This window comes from Corvus kubaryi, unplaced genomic scaffold (assembly GCF_017639235.1).
Source record: "Corvus kubaryi isolate FWS band 111438036 unplaced genomic scaffold, C.kubaryi_AGA036_p1.0 37397, whole genome shotgun sequence".
Taxonomy (NCBI): domain Eukaryota; kingdom Metazoa; phylum Chordata; class Aves; order Passeriformes; family Corvidae; genus Corvus; species Corvus kubaryi.
The window spans coordinates 6751679-6769121 of NW_024581136.1; the positions used below are offsets into that span (position 1 = coordinate 6751679).

General features: G+C 36.5%; 1 protein-coding gene and 1 long non-coding RNA gene across 9 annotated transcripts in view; one reads left to right on the forward strand and one right to left on the reverse strand.

Annotated features, from left to right (window-relative positions):
• The window catches only part of PLS1 (plastin 1), a 42963-nt gene extending 26325 nt beyond the window's left edge, over positions 1–16638 (forward strand). For 7 of the 8 annotated variants that reach the window (XM_042042752.1, XM_042042750.1, XM_042042749.1 and 4 more), the window contains 12 exons: positions 342–423; positions 1729–1894; positions 1990–2132; positions 3194–3289; positions 4552–4747; positions 6427–6447; positions 9653–9731; positions 10796–10910; positions 11631–11764; positions 12639–12762; positions 14808–14932; positions 15412–16638. In XM_042042752.1, the coding sequence (XP_041898686.1) occupies positions 342–423; positions 1729–1894; positions 1990–2132; positions 3194–3289; positions 4552–4747; positions 6427–6447; positions 9653–9731; positions 10796–10910; positions 11631–11764; positions 12639–12762; positions 14808–14932; positions 15412–15547 (1417 nt within the window). In that variant the 3' untranslated portion in view covers positions 15548–16638. The remainder of the gene's footprint in view (positions 1–341; positions 424–1728; positions 1895–1989; positions 2133–3193; positions 3290–4551; positions 4748–6426; positions 6448–9652; positions 9732–10795; positions 10911–11630; positions 11765–12638; positions 12763–14807; positions 14933–15411) is intronic. The other variant, XM_042042753.1, reaches the window with a different exon arrangement.
• Positions 10657–17443, reverse strand: LOC121671312. Its single transcript, XR_006018476.1, has 2 exons — positions 17157–17443; positions 10657–11006 (listed from the first exon to the last, which is right to left on the reverse strand). It is a non-coding gene; the product is annotated as an uncharacterized LOC121671312 (long non-coding RNA).

Consider the following 17443-nt stretch of genomic DNA (forward strand, 5'->3'; position numbering starts at 1 on the left):
GCAGAAATGCAGTGCACAAATACACTGATCATACTACAAAGTTTTTCAGTAGAGACCATTTAAATCACTTTGGTTTACAGTTCTAATCTTGTCAGGAACTTTTTTTGACAGTTACAGATATGATCAATTAATTATAAAAGCCAAATGCAACATATTATCTGGGGCATTCTGAATGAATGTGCAATTATTTAATGGGGGAGAAGAGAGTTAGAGGATGGTTGGGGTTTTTTTAATCTTGTCAGAAATATTTACATCTAGTTTTAAAGTGTTAGTACTTTAGTCAAATAATGTATTTTCTGAGAAATTGAAGTTTGAATAAACTCTTGACTTTCCTTCCTTAGCAAAATGATCAACTTTTCACAACCAGATACAATTGATGAAAGGGCTATTAATAAGAAAAAACTCACTCCTTTCACTATTTCTGTAAGTACTGCATGGATAGGAACTTGCCACAAATGAAAAAGAAAAATATTTTTCTGTTTTAATGACAGTTCTCCTGGTGGAGAAAAAAATTTTTTAAAATTCTATGTAATAAAAAAATCCCAAAGCATGAGATTGTATTTTCTAATAAACTCTGCTGCATTCTCCTATTTCTTAGATGATTTACAGAAAAACTTGATTTTTCATGCTTTCCCTAATTCTTTCCCTATTAGTTATTTTTGTTTTGCTTTACTGGGTACCTGAAGAAAATAATTTTAGTCTTCTGAGTGGATGGTCAGGTTGTATTTTAGCAATGCAGAAAGTGTCTGCATGGCTGTATACTCTATGGAAGGATGATGCACTTTCAATACTGGAGAGCAACTGGGACAGAAGATGAGATATATTTTTAATTGTGTATGAAGTCATGAAAAAGTTTGACAGAAACAGTTTTTAAGACCTTAGTTTGGGTTTAAGAAAACAGGTCTGGAAATGGAAATAGATCCATAAGTTACTGGCCCAATGAGAAAAAACTGCTGATTAAAAACCTCAGTTAAATGGCAGACGTTTTATTTCAGGCTGTGATGTTAAAATACGAAAAGTTAAACCACACTATGTTCTAAATCTTCCAAGTGGGTTTTGTAATCTCTACTTATTTAAAGAAGATCTGTCAGCAAAGATGATGCTGCATGTGTTTATGTTGTCTCTGTAGATAGTTAAAATGTGACACAAGAAAATAGTAACATTTATGATAGCTGCCAGCTATTTTTTCTTGGAATCTTTGTCAATATCTTTGACAATCACTAGGTTTACTTTGAGTGTCAGGGTTTTGAATTGCCATGATTTCCTTATGCTTCTCATTCAATTACAGTTTAACTATTGCTTATATAAATGTGTAAGATTCAAGATGGGATGACAGTGATGTCAGTAGTATCCTTCACAGGACTCCGTGCAGGAATTCCGTATGAACATGTTTTTCAGGATCAAGCCTCTGATATTTTTAGCAGTATTGTTTAATTTGTGTAACTGATACTTACGAATTGCAAAAAGTATTTTGATTAGAGTATTCCTCAGTAATCCAAGCTGCAGAAGGTGGCCCACAATTTTTTGGTGGGTCCGTACTAAACGCTGTCAATAATGTTTTCCATTAAATTTTGGTAAGATGCAAGGTAGTTCACAAAAAACTTCCAGAGTGCAGTTTTGCATTGGAAGCCACTGAACTAACGCATTATTTCTTCTGAAGTTTAATATGGAGAAATTTACTAAAAAATACAATCTCACAAATTTGTTAAATGATGATATTCCAAATAGGAAAACCTAAACCTGGCTCTGAACTCAGCATCTGCCATTGGCTGTACGGTTGTCAATATTGGATCACAAGATTTGCAAGAAGGAAAACCACACTTGGTATTAGGACTCTTGTGGCAGATCATTAAAGTTGGTCTTTTTGCTGATATTGAGATCTCCAGAAATGAAGGTAAGAGTAATGCCAGGTATAGCAATGTCAGCCACTTGGAATTAGCTCAGACCACAATAGCAATGATTTCACCTTTCTTTCAAACTTGATTTTAGCTCTTATTGCCTTGCTGAATGAAGGGGAAGAGCTGGATCAATTAATGAAGCTTTCCCCAGAAGACCTCTTGCTACGCTGGGTGAATTACCATCTGGCCAATGCAGGGTGGCAGAAAATCAGCAACTTCAGCCAAGACATTAAGGTATGTAGTTACTTGCTCTCATAATCAAACATAATGGTATTAAAACACACTGTGCATAGAAAAAAATTAGATCAGAAGAATTTAGATATAATAGTAATCTGCTTTCTCGGCTGTAGGTTCATCCTGTGTTTTTCAACACTGAAAGAGCATTATTTTGATCTCTTCTATCCTATTTAGTTGCTCATCCCATGTATTATCACATCACAGTGCAAAGTGAACATTTCCAATAAGCTTATATCCAGGGAAGTTTTAGTGTTGTAAGATGGCTATTAGAGTTGTTTAGGACAATTTGCACCACCTTATTAGCTGCCTAATAACTCCCAGTCACTGCTTTGCTGGTGTGTCAGCTGACTGACACGGGCTGAAAGGTTCCTTGGGGCAGGTGGCAGAGCTGCATAATTCTGTCTTCAGTCATTCTGCATAAGGCATGCAGAGCATTCTAGTAGCCCAGATGATGAGAGAACGCAGCAACTTTTTAAAATTAAAAGCAAAGGAGGAAGATTCCCTCAGGTGGTTAGACCTCCTTTCATTGGAGAAAACGACGTCAATTAGTTGCAAGTTACATCTTTTCAAATGTTACCTAGAAGGCTGTTATTGAAGCAGACTGTAACTAGGGTTTTATATGAAAACTGCTACTATGGTAAAAATATTATATGGTGTTTAAGAAAAGTATTAAATACTTTTAGAACTAGTACGGGTTTATTTTTTCTTGTAGTTTCTTACTGCAAAATTGATCCTTTTTGTGGGTAACCACATCAATTTGCCCTGAATGTCTTAATTACAACAGTCTAGTTAATATTCTGCTGAGAACTTTTAACTAGCATTGTCAAGAATAATTAGGAGACATTCCTTTTCTCTGCAATCTGGCTGAGTAAGTTCCATGTGAAGCAGGGTAGTAAAATGGCTGTATGACCTCATCCATATTCACTGAAATTAGGGTGCTGTATTTTTGCCTCCTATGGCTTTTGGATTGGACTATTAGAGCAATAAATGTCTAGGAAAGGCTACATACTTGCTGCTTCTTTTTTTTTTTTTTTTAAATATTATGCTGCTTCTTTTAGGATTCGAGAGCATACTATCATCTGTTAAATCAGATTGCACCCAAAGGAGATGACCTTGATCAATTGCCCATTAAAATTGACTTTACAGGATTTCATGTAAGTATCCAGAAATGTGAAAATAGACTGAAATTATCTGAGACCTCTGTATATGTATCCAACATTCTGGTTACCAGGTTGTCCCTGAATCCCCTTTTGTTCCCTAAGGTGTGCAAAAACTCAGCCAGATTCCTCAGTGCTAGAAAAGCGTAAATGGGCAAAAACTTGAGTAGGTTGTAAAGTGCTGCAGAAAACAGGATAATGCATCCTGCAGTCTAAAGTTTGGAGCTATGTTTTACTTGGAGTAGTGTATGTTGATTTTCAGTTGGGTCATCGAACATGAATATTACAACATCCTGCTCAGTTCTCCTTGTGTGGAATTCAGACAAGGAAAAAGAGTAAACTAGACAAACCTTGTGATCCTTCCTTTAACGAAATAGTATTTAGAAATAACATGTGAGCCCATCCAATAACGAGCAGGAAAGTGCAGCATCCATCAAGCTATAAGTTGTAAAGGGACAGAGGGTCTAAAACCAGCCGACATGGATGTGAAAACAATTGTCTAAGCTGCTTTATACTGCTTGTTGGAAGGATTATTCTGAGAGTGCATTTGATCCAAAGTTGAACTGTGTGCCTGAGATACCTATATATCAATCAGAATCTAAGGTAGAATCTCATTATTTGTTACAATTGTGAAACCCATGTGCAAGATTGTTTGCTTATATGCTTTAGTTCTCTTAAACTCCTTGTTTGCTTTGTTTGCTCCTGTTTGGGATTTTTTTTTTGAGAATGAAAAAGAGTGGAAGTTAGTTTTTTCCATGTAATTTCCTACAGTTCATATGATCAGTTTATTAATAATAAAGACCAATGAACAAAACACACAATTTGCCAACTTACGGTGATTAAGAGGCAAAAATATTAAAAAAGAAAGTTTGAAGCATTCAAACTCTTACTGAGGGTTTTGGTTGTCATCTGTAATTACTGTGCTTGAGAATATCAGTTTAAAGCAGTGATGATGAACCTTTGGCACATGTAGAAGAATATGCAATATGGGAATCAACAGCCTGGAAATGGAAATATAATCACTGCTCTTCTGGCTGCAGTTGCTGTGATTCATGAGGAATGCTGTGCTGACAGCCACAGAAGTAAAGGGCAGTAGAAGAAAGAGGGGAATTGTCATGGGCTGTGAGAGCTAACTCAGGCATTGGTAGAATGAGGGAGGAACTGACGTGGGTCTTTTAAAGATTTCCCTACCTGAAGATTTGGTAAAATCTAGTACTAGACTTAACTGTAAATTAATTTTTGTTTGTTTTTCTTTTCAGGATAAAAATGACTTGAGGAGGGCTGAATACATGCTCCAACAGGCAGATAAATTGGGCTGCAGACAGTTTGTAACTCCAGCTGATGTGGTTGCAGGCAACCCTAAGCTCAATTTGGCTTTTGTTGCAAATCTCTTTAACACATATCCAGCCCTGCACAAGCCTGATAATTCATCTTATGATCTCAATTTATTAGAAGGTACTCAACCTACTAACTATACAGAAGATAAGAATATTAGTGATTTCTATTTAGGTATTCCTTCTAGGTTGTGATGTAGGATCCCTGTGTGCTGGTGCCTGTGTTTACTCACTAGCAGGCAATATAAGCCTTAGTAGAAATCCCCCATTAGTGTGTATATTGTTCACTTGTGTTAGCCTGACCAAATGGTTATTCCTGAATAACCTTCTGTCATTCATTTGCAGGAGCAAAAACTGTCCTCCTACTTTCCTTTCAGTTTCCTGTGCTTCTTTCCATGCTGTTTATAGTTTAGCTGATAGACAAATTCTAGCCTTTCTTCGCAGTGCTATATTATGCAACTGTAATAGTCTTTAAAAGTATTTTTCACATAGTGCATTTATAGATACATGTGTATATTGGTTAGCTGCCTTTTAAAGTAGGAAACTTTTTTTTTTTAAAAGGCTTCTGTATCAGCCCCCCATATTAATCTATTGCATCAACAGCCTGTATAGAGCCTATGGTTTCAGGGAATTTGGCCTTTAACTGTACAGTTCCGATCTCTAATGCTAGAGATAAAGGGATAATTGGTCACAACCTTTGGCTGTTGCCCTTGCCGTGGACCAGCTAATCTAGGATAATGAAATGGCTCCTGCCAGTGTATTTCACAGTTGTTCACTGATCTCAAAGGAATGTGAGACTCAGGGGTGCTGCACTCGGGACACATCATCAGCAATGTTCACATAGTCCTCTGCACTGCCTTCTCGTGCCTTCCTCTTACTCTTCCTATCAGGTTTCCTTTCCATCTAGGTGAGTCCATCTTCCTTTGCTCCTGTTTTTTCATAATTTGTCTGCACTGCTGCATCCCCTTGTCACAAATCTTGTGCCCCTCAGACCATTCTTATTTCAGGCTTCTTGCACTTCTAGTTTCAGCTGTGTGCCAGCTGTGATGTGATAGAGGTTGCAGAGCACAGGACGTTGTCTTCCCTTTTCAGGGGAATAACCCCAGTCACTGCAGTCCCTGCTGGCCAGGACAAATGATTGAAGGAAAGGTCTGCTCTTCCTCTGCTTCAATTTTGTTAGAAATGTCAGCTCTTGGAAATGTATACAGGAGCTGTGTGAAGGCGGAATATGTTCAATTCAGCTTCTCTGCTCTGAAGATAAAGTTGCTGGTGTGATTTGAAATACTGAAAACTTGGTTAAATTTGGAACAATTTTCATTGGCATGGGAAAAACCAGTTGAATTAGTTTCTGGACTTTCCTGAAACTTTTAGATGAGATCAAAGTCTCAGCCAAACCAGTTTAAAAAGTTACTATCAGCTGAATGCTACGCTATGATTTTGTAATGATAAATACCAGCCAAATTTAACTTACTATTTGCAGTATATATTTTAGAGATGGATAATCATGCCAATGTTACCTGTTCAGACAAAAGTAGATGACTCTTTTTTGCCCTCAAATAATAATTCCCATGGTGTCAAGTAGATCTAAACCATCAAAATAGTTACTTCAGCCCAAAGACAATGTTAACGTTTTTTTTCCTGTTAATGTTTGTTTTCCATTAAGTCCTGTGTTTATACTGACGTTTTCTCAAGCTAGTGATATAAAATGACATTAATTTCTTTATAGTTTCATCATAGATTGTCTGTTGAAATCTGATTCATAATTTATAATGCTTTCCTGTTTTGCTTCATGAAATGCAGATTTGACCCCTCCTAATGTAGGTACTGTATTTAGTACTTTTCTGTACTCCATAAAAGTGTTTACTCTGCAATTTTTCTTTCTTTTTTTTTCGCCCCTATTGTTTAATCATCTCTGTCCTTTTTCTGGTTGATTTTTTGCATTGTTCTTACATTTTTCTATTGTTTTAATATGCCATCATAAGTAAAAGAGAAGGAAAAACCCCACAGCATACAAAGTGGGGGCAAGAGTTGCAGTAAGTCAAATGCCATACAGGTATTTTGGGGGGTTTAGCCAGTAAGGGCTTTCCATGAACGGAGACATCAAGCTGTAGGCGTGTGTGGGTGAGTAGAGCTTTCTGAAAGTCTTCATTTTCCTGCATAAATTCCATCTTTTCAGGCACTGTCCCACCCAAAGAGTGTGGTGTGGCTGTCCTTTTCAGTTTAAGACGATTAATGCTGTGCATAAACTGACATCTGCCCTGATAATATGTCTGGTTATGTGCACTGATATATGGAGAGCATATCCCTCAGGAATACTGACATAGCAAAATGAACATTTGATATTGTGTGGGGTGGAGAGGGCAGTCCTGAGCTCAGTTAATGCACGACCTTTGCATGTTGCTGCTGATCCAAGGAGCCTCTTGCTCTTGGGGAAGGCAGCAGTTTGGAGTCGAAGTCATGCAGAAAGCTGAGTTCTTGGGGGGAGGAAGAGGAGGAACTTGTGTCCACCCACATTTCCTCCAGTGTAGATTCCTGTGCTATTGCTTAGATCACTGGCAGCCTTCATGGCTGTCACCACGAGAGGGTTAACTACTCCCACTCAGGCTGGCTGAACTTTGGCTGCAACTGCATCTTGAACTCTGTTGTCTTCCAGAGATAATCTTAGATATATTTGGAGCTTTTTGGATTCTTGACCCCCTCCCTATGGCTACTCTCCACTCAGTTCCACAGTGTAATGATCTCAAAGAAGAGATAGCAATAAATATAAAGGATACTACCAAATATGCTCCTCTCTCTTTTGTGTAGCTCTGCCCCCTTTCTGCAGTTTTCCAATGATTTTGGCTATCTGCTGCACCACTCAGCAGAAGATATGCTCCTGATAGGATCACAAGGTATATTTTGAATAAAAGAATAGAGAGAAAAAATTGGTCAGTTCTCAGCCATCTGGAAAACTTATGAACACTTAATCTATTGCATGATAAAGGGATTTGTTTAGAGTGGCATATTAAATATTGTATGCTGGCTTTAGTTCCTGGATTCCCACTCTCCAAAAGGGTCCTGCCCAACTTGCATGCTCTTGCTCCTGCTTGGCTACTTTGAATTCTCCTGAAAATGTTAAGCATGCATTTTAAAATTCTCAGTCTGAGTGCAGTTGCTGAGTATCTGTTTTTGTGGCTATGCTCTTTAGTAAGAGTTCACTGAATAACCTTGGAACTGTTTTTGCAATGGACAAGTGTTCCTAAAAGCACTTTGCAGTCAATATTTTAGGTACTGCAAATCAACTCAAAGCTCAGTAACCATAAAATCATTAAAAAGAAGCATAAGGCACTCACTTCAAAAATCTATAATCTCAAAGATATTCTTTATAAACTTAAATTATATATCACTCTTGAGTTGTGATTGTTTTTTAAATGGAAAAACTGATACTTTTAATAACTTTGTCACAAAGGTTGATTCTGATGACCTTGCAGAATAGTATTTTCTTTGTTTCTTCTGTTTCATCAGTGACTCCTTGGTTATTTTTACAAGTAAATATTTGAAACAAACACTAATTCAAATTACATATGAAAAAATTCATAATTTAGAAAATGTGTCAGTAAGATGAGTATCAACTACTTAATAATAATTGGAAAGAACCTGGTAAGGTGGCTGAAGCTTTTAAAATAAAATTTATTCTGTTAGAAATTGTAAACTACAGCTGAAATATCTGAAGTCCAGAGCTTTTTGTATAAAAGGGTAAGAGACCTAGATTAAAACGGTAATTTCTGTCTAAAAATCAATGTTATGTCATAAGTCTAGGCGTGGAAAGATAATGTTAAAGAGATTTTCTTTCTAGTCTAATGATAAATACATGTTTACACAGTAGCTTCATTTTACAAAAACATTCCTTATTCTGTAGTCAGTCTAGAATTGCAGTACTAAACCAAGATGGTTTTCATGCTGTATAAACCTCATCAGACAGACTTTGTATTGTTACCCTCTAAGGAGCAAATGAAAACAGCAAAGAAAAATCTTGCTTAGATATCTGTGCTTCAGTCTGGAGAAATCTGCTCTCTTTCACTGTTTGGAGAGATTTTCTCCCTCCTCAATGTCTTCTCTGTTTTCTTAACTGTGGATTATCAACCCAGGGGGGAACAAAGTGGTGAGGTTATTCCAAGCTCACATATTCAGGCTAAATATTTTCTCAAATGCTCCTCTTTGATGCAAGAGAAAACAGCTTATGCAGCAGTAATTCACATGCAGGTGGCCACAGAGACGTTGTTAAAATCTAGGTAGTGTTGTATGTAGAAAATAAATGAATTATTGCAAGCTGTAACTTTATAGAGAAAGAGAGGTTAGAACTCATGATTGCAATAATAAAAGCGATCAATTCAGGAAAGTGAAGGTTGGGGTTTACTTCCTAGTGAATTTTCTGCAGTTCTTGTAAGTAGAATTGCTGGTTAAAACTGTGGGGATAACTGGCCCCCTCGGCAATATAAATAACTTCACAAATTTAACCAATACAATACTGCTTTGCTAAGTTTTCTGTGCTAAAAACTGAAAAAATGAAATCTGTTGCTTTGGGAAGGCCCTTTGCAAATTAATACTGTCAGCTTCTGTGAGGAGAGGGTGGAGTTGTAGTGTCTGGTGTGTTAGTACTGACTTTTTATTAAAAGATGCCATTTCAAACAGATTTAATGGTACTGTTGAATGCAGTTTCCACTCATTTTATTTTTAGGAAATTATTATTAATCAACTCCATTATATATTAATTATGTGAAATATAATAAAAAATTATTTCTGTATTTTATCAAATTGTATTTACTCAGAAAAATGTAGTCGAAATGTAGACAGGGCCCTGTAGTGCCCCTGTCCCTGTGCCCAGAACTGAGTGAATCTGAATTGGACAGCATTGCCTCATAGTATAGACTACTGTTTGGGAAATAATGAACTCATTGTGGGGGGGAGGGATATGAGAACGATTTAAACATTGCTTATTAAAGTGTTTTCTCCAATAACTTACATAGAATTATATTTGTCACCATAGGAGAAAGTAAGGAGGAAAGGACTTTCAGAAACTGGATGAATTCACTGGGTGTAAGCCCTTATGTTAATCATTTATACAGGTAAGATTTTTTTTAAAAACAATGATTTGATTTCCCTTGGGTGACAGGGGAAGAAAGAAGGAAAGAAGAGGGGAAAGTTGTATTTCTACTAGAATAGTGATTTCCAGGTTTCCACTTCAAAACTGGTCTGTAGAACCACATTAAGCAGTATCTAACTAGAATACTGTAGTCATAATCTAGAAATACTAGAAAACCTAAGAAGGTTTAAATGTTCCGTCTCACTCACTTGTACTTTGAATTACATCTTTTTAAAAGTTGAGCTAATTGTGTTTTATGATGCATAATTTTTGTTTTCTTAGTAGACTGTAAGAAGCTCTGCAGTGTAGTATTCCTGCAGATAAAGGGCTTTATAACAAGCTTTTTAGATGCTGCTGGTCACTTTCAAATTGTGCCAGAAGTTGATTCAAATCCTGTCAATAAAATACGGGATTGAGGGAGTAAATGGGAATACCTGCTTGTATGTATATTTACTATTAGGTTTCATTATTTCTGTTTTCTGACCTCTGTGAAGTGATTTGTAGGTACCTTAATGTGGAGAATTTAATTTAGTAAGTAGCTGATGGGGATTAGCAGTAATGCAACATATAATGAGAAAATAATACTTTTCCTACTGTTACTCTTTTGCAAGATAAGTACATTGGTTTTGATTATTCATTAGCAAAATACATCTGTAGGCATCTGCAGATAAAGCGTGAGTATTTAACATTTGGGAAGTTCCTGAGGGAACTAAAACTAGATCAATAAATTAAAACTCTTTTAGCAGCTATTTTGTCTGTGCCTGCCCTATGAAAGTAAGTATTTAACTGAAGCTGGTAAAGACAGTGGCTGAGCTTGTTTCACTAAGATTTGTGAAAATGATGAAATTAAATGCAGAATTTGATGTATATAATTGCAGGAATCAAGCAATAGAATATAGGCCAGTTTCTTTACCGAACAGCACAAATTTTTATTAAAGAGTCTGCAATTTTTCAGCAACTTAATTACACTGTGAGAAATCTCAAGTACTTACTTTCATTGTCAATCTGAGCTTTTGTACTTAAAAACATTGTTTTGCTCTGGTTTAGTGACCTTTCTGATGCTTTAATCATCTTCCAATTGTATGAAATGACGCGTGTGCCAGTTGACTGGAGCCACATCAACAAACCTCCTTACTCATTACTCGGTGGCAATATGAAAAAGGTGCGTGGATGCTCTGGGATGCAGTCCAGTTTCACTGCTTCCCATTGTGCTGATGGCAGTCTGTGTTGTTGAGATTTCTGTGCTACTGAGACAGTCCTGGGGGAAAATAAAAGGAAAAAATATTTTTCAGTTATTATCCCAAAGAATAAATAGCAGCTATAGCACATATCACCTTAGTTTCTAAACTTTTTGGCAATTTTTAATTTATAGCCTAATTTGGATATATAAGTGAATGCTTCAAGTCACATGGCTATTGTTGCTGGATGCTCTTATACCATGAGGTGTTTCCTCCCGGAGCAGTTTTTATATGCTGCCTAGAGGATTTAGGCAAGACTTGCAGAATCCAAGCTTTCAGTTAGATTTGTGATTGTTGTGAGGCCTGAAATGTAGAGGATAAAAATTACTGCCTGTTTAAGAATAACACATTTCAATATCTTTCAAAGTATAGTTTTGATATAAATATATTTTATTCACTGCCTTAGTGGAAACTTGGTTTTCTCAAATGTGGAAAAATATTGTCATTGGAATCTAGCATAATTGCATTTAGAGTAAAAACTGTCTTATTTTAATCACAGTGTAGCTAGACTGGAAATCTTCTCTAGCTTCGAATCTCACCATAGGTAACAGTAAGCCAGTCATTTAAAATACACATAGATTATAGGTCTATATTGCAGAAATATTAAGGTGTTTTCATTATTTGCACAAAAAATTTATTTTTAGATTGAGAATTGCAATTACGCAGTAGAACTTGGGAAGACAAAAGCCAAATTCTCACTGGTTGGTATTGCTGGACATGATCTAAATGAGGGTAATCCAACTCTGACTTTGGCTTTGGTATGGCAGCTGATGAGAAGGTAAGTTAGGCACAGTGTATGATAGATGTGTATATATGTGTCTGTGCACATGTGCATGTGTGTCTGTACATCAAAGCAAATTAAAGCTGCTGCTCAGGTCACCGAACTCTAAATCTTAGCGCAATCTCTAAATATCCCTGTTCTCAAAGATAAGCTAGTATATGTGTTTTGTACTTTTACATACTGTGTAGTGATTGAAACCACGATGTGTAGCGACAATTAAAACCTTGTAAACTAGAAACTCTGATTAAAATTATAAATCCTGCAGCAAGTAAAAAGAGCTTATTTCATATTGATTCCATGTATCTTTCTGTACGTAGAGAGTAATTTAAATATTTGTAAAACCCAAGTAGATGGTGATACATACTATAGAAGTTAAAAGGGTAAAAAATTATAGGCTGTCACATCTGTAGTTACATAAGTATTATCAAATCAAAATCTTGCTACTGTATTATGCAAGAAAAAATAAAGTGGTTTCAGTAAAAAGAGTGTTTTATTGCAAATGTTTTCCACATAGTTTTCTGAGACCTATCTCTAAACACTTAATGGTTTTTGTACTCAGACTGTTGTGATTCGGTTTTCAAGGACTAGGATGGTAGGGAGCCGTTTAAACTTAGAAAGTAAAATTAATTATGATATACTGAGTAAAACAAAGGCATGAAGATGTTACAGTGAATATTATCAAATTTGGGATATTATTTTATTCTTGTAAAAGTGATTTCACGTACTAAGTTGTTTATAAGGTAAGGGTACGTTATGAAGAGGAGTACTTGGCATTGTTACAATATTTTACTTTTGCTTGTAGCTTTGTACCATTAGAAGAGTTGAATTCTATCACTCATTTTAACTTAGGCTCCTGTTCTCTTTATTGAAGGTATACTTTGAATGTACTGTCCGACCTTGGAGAGGGGGAGAAAGTAAATGATGAAATTATCATTAAGTGGGTGAATCAGACACTTGCAAAAGCAAATAAGAAAACTTCAATTATAAGTTTCAAGGTAATCAATTTTTTTTACTTTTCTTTCCACATATAAGAAGACCTGGCATTTTTAACCTGATCTGTTAACAATTTGGCTTTAACAGTGGCTCTCCCATCACCTAGCAACTTTGTATAAGGAAATATTTCTGACAGTCTGTGACTCTTCAAAAATATTTTTAAAATCTGTTATTAAGAAAAAGAAATAATAATAGCTGCAGTAAGATACAGAACAAAACCCCCAACAACCAAAAAAGAAAAAGAAGTTTAAACTTTCAAAGGGGCTTCCGTCTGAAGTTACCAGTGTTTGGGCATGGCATGTCATATATTTTCCAAGTTTTTGGATATAGGCACTCTCATGCTTGTACAAGTGTGAAAAACAATTTTGGAAATACCGGGGGCAGATGAGCACTTCTCCTAGGAGCTGGTTTAAAGGATGTTCTCAGGTGTGACGGAGCCGGGAGAGGGAGCCCACGGTAACCAGCGACACCTTGTGTGTTCCTTGGCACTGCTGATGTGCAGCAGGCTGGGGGAAAATAGGAGTTTTTCCCATTCAGGAAAGAAGAATACATTGATGAAGAGAGTATTCCTTCCACATTATTTAAGTATTAAACATGAAAGAAGCCATATGTGTGTCAGGTGTGTTATTCTGCGTGAATCTCTTGCTTTAGAAATGTCTGGTTAATAATTGCACACAAAGATAACATTCTTGTACAGGTTCACTGTATAACCTGAAGCAGTTATGTCTGTGGTTCAAAACACAAACATAAGAACCTAGCAAGTTAAATATTTGAGAGTTCACTATGTGATGAACTGTAATTAGGTAAGCATTATTAATCAAAAAATTAAGTAAAAATACTTCATTTTGACTCTAGACGGTAACTTGGGCCTTCATTTTCTTATGAGAAATATTTCTTATTTCTACATAAATTGTTGTAATGGTGGTATTAAATAAGTTGAAAGTATGACAGGAATCTGTCCCAATATCTTGCCTTTGGTATGCCTGTGTTTTTGGGGGGACACTGGTTGCATTTTTAAGGTCATTCAAATGGTGTTTTTAAGATAATTCAGCTGATGGTTGACCAATAAAGATAAGGAGGTACTGATGTAAAGTGCCACTATTCAATATTCTTTTTTTTTTTACTAATAATTTTTTACAACATTCACATAAATATTGTCTTTCACTGTTTGGATTTTGGGATTACTATGGCAAGCAGACCGTAGAGAATGCAGAAGTGCCTCATATTTCACTGTGGACTATGGAAGCCAAATTCTATTGTATTGCCATTAGTTCAAACAGTAAAAATGATAAAGGTGTGTCTTGGGAATATACTCCATGCATTTAATGTCTTGAAGCAGAATTATATTAGTAAATTAGTATGATGGCTCTGTGGAACTTCCCTGAGTTGGAAATCATCGTTCTGACCTGGTGATGAACGCAGCAGTGTCCTGTGGCTTGTGCTCAGCCACTGCAGGGCCTGAGCCAGCCTTGCTGGCACTGTCTGTTCTTGCTTTGGCATCAGCAGCTCCTTCTCTGCCTGGACAGTTGGGAAGGAGTAATTGCAGCAACAGCACTTGCTCTTTTAAGAATGTCTGTGTATTAAATACAAAACCCAGACTGCTCATGCTAGCTCAGAATATCATCTGAGCTGAAAAATTGTAAAAAGAGTGGGCCATAAACTACTGGAGAAAATAGTTCTGTGGCAAGAAAATAAGGAAAATATACATATTGGGGAATGTAAATATCTTTTTATTGTTTTGAAAGTCTGGTCCTTGAACTCCTATCAAAACTCCTTTCCTTCCTTAGGGCTTAAGGAGGGAAGTTTGATGAAATAAATTTAAACTGTTTGTGCAATAATGATACCAGCACAGTGAACATTATAATACTGATTGCAGAAAAGAACATTAGATTTCATAAAGGGTGAGGAAAACCTTCACACTGAAGTAACAAAACAGGCTTCTGTCTTTCAGTATGCATGCAAGATGTGCTGCAGGGTTTTTTGCATTTGAAGATGGAGTAATCAAAGCAGATTGCTTAAACTAATCTTGTGAGTCTTTTTCTTTTAGGACAAATCAATTAGCACTAGCTTACCTGTCCTAGATTTAATAGATGCCATTGCACCAAAAGCAGTTCGTCCAGAAATGGTCAAGAGAGAAGACCTTTCTTACCAAGACAAATTGAATAATGCCAAGTAAGTTTTAAATGAATGCTTCGTATTTTCTCGAAATGCAGGAAATGCATGAATTCACAGTGTAATGCATGATTTACTGATTTATTAAGAGAAAGATGACACTAATATTAACTGATTTTTTTGAATAGAATATAAGTTCTAATATTATTGGGTTATTTTTCTAGTGTATCTAAAATATGAACTCAAATTCACAGCTGATATGATCTACCACCACTGCACTGCAATTGGTTTCTTAATAGTTTGCCATAACTCATATTGGTTTTGACCAAAATAAATGCTTTGATAACCAGTAGCAAAACATCTCCCAGTACAATTGTCAGTACATGCTTTCTTCACAATAATGTCCATTTTCTAGTAGAGCCTAAGTACTGATTAAACAGGCTTATCCTGCTATTGAAATCTGGTTTTGTTGTTGTGAATTATGACATATTAGTAGATGCCAGAAAAATAACAGTATTCGTTTTCTCTTGTTTTCCAAGGTATGCCATTTCAGTTGCTCGAAAAATTGGTGCTCGTATTTATGCTCTCCCAGATGATCTGGTTGAAGTAAAGCCAAAAATGGTGATGACAGTGTTTGCATGTTTGATGGGAAGAGGACTGAACAGAATAAAATAATGAAGACATGTAATATAACTTTCTGCCATGTTAAGCACGATGAATGCCTCGCAGTTTACAGACTTCTGAAGCTTACTATGAGAAAAATTGTATGCACAAATATACTCATCAATTATCTTTTAAAAATGTGTTTATATTAGTTAATTTTATTCAATTTCATAACACATGAATTATTTATGGCTAATACTGTTTTCAGAACATGTTCATTAACAAATTAACATCATAGATTTGTATTGCTTGGAAAAGCCCATGTAAATCAAGCTTCATTTGTGTTAGGTTCCATAGCATTGTAAGAATCTGCATTGTTTTACATATGTTGTTTCAGGACCAATTATGAAACACTTAGATTTTTGTGGGTGTTACTTACATGTAGTCATACAAGTCTCAAGGTGCATTCCAATCCTGTTGGATTTGACTCCAAACTGCACAGAAGTTATCATCCTTGCCTTATTCTTGGAGAGCTTAACTCCTGTTGGAGCCAATAAGGGTCTTGTCATTGACTTCAGTGAGAGCAAGTAAAGGCCTGTGATAATATCTGGTAACTAATGAATACTGATTAAACTGATGAAACTTTTTTGTGGGAATAATCTTTAAATATATGTAGTAGTTTTGTTCTGTTACTTAGCAGAAACTTTTACAAACCATGTTGTACGAAAAAAACAGCAATAGAAAGCAGAAATGTCCTGTCATTATCACGTCTGCATATGTGTTAAGTTTTGCAGTTGGACTAAACAGCTGTTGGTTGAGTTTTTTTAACCTTTTCATAAAATATTGTATTAAGAAAACAATAAAGAGCTGGCTAGTCCAGTATGGGATTTCACATTACTGTACTGCATTTCCTTATAGATGATTCCTTTGATTTTTCTAAAGTGTGTATTGCGTGTGCAGAGGTTTTGTGTAGAAAGATCGGTGCATTTTCTGGGTGAGATGAAGTCCATAATTTTTTCTTAGTAATTTTGAAGTAAGTATTTGTACTCCTTTTTCATCAGCTGTAAATTTTCACTAATCATGCTGGAGCGGGACATTTAATAAAATTGTTACCAGAAGCCAAACAATAAGAAAACGAAATAAAAATGAGATTATTTTTTTAAGTATGAAGCTTCTACTTTCTCTCAGCTCCTGAAACCAGTCCTAAGTCTGGCAAAACCCGAGAATCCTGGTAAGTGAGCAGTTGGACTAAATTTTACATCTTCACTATCTTGCACACAACATAGCAACAGTAAGGGATGCATCCATCCAGTTTTCATTATGTAGTGGGATAAAGGGGACTGGAGGGAATTAAGTGCTTGGATTTGAATCCATTTGCCTCTGCTTACTGGTTTGTATTGATTGCACAAGGCACTTGATTTACTTGGTTTCTATTCCCAGTTCAAGATGATGACAGAGTATCGGACAGCATTTGAGTTCTGGAGACAATTCAGTCCACGTCCTCATTCAAGAGAGGTTAAAGGGAGGCTTACTTAATATCTATACTCTAAGAATAAATGATCTCTTATTAAATTATATAATCCTGAAGTACTGTATTCACCTGCCAGGCATTTGGTAGCTTACTCCATAAAACCCAGTATTTCCTGTTTTATAAACTATTGTTGTAAGTGCCCAGACTTACTCTAACGTCGCTTTGCTGAAACTGAAATGGGTTTTCATGGGCACCCATCTGATGCTGGGGTGAGCAGGGCCGCAGTTACTGTAGCGGCTGGGAGAAAACAGTTAAGGGCAAACGCAGCCGTGGGGGGGGCAGCAGCTGCTGCAGCGTGCGCGCTCCGTGTCCCAACGCGTCCTCCCTCGCAGGTAGCCTGCGGTGCCCTGCCCGGCTGTGGGAAGGGGCAGGGCTGCCCTCGGAGCAGCGCCGGCGCCTTCGGGCCGCGGCCCCAGCGCTCCGCCCGCCCGCCTGCG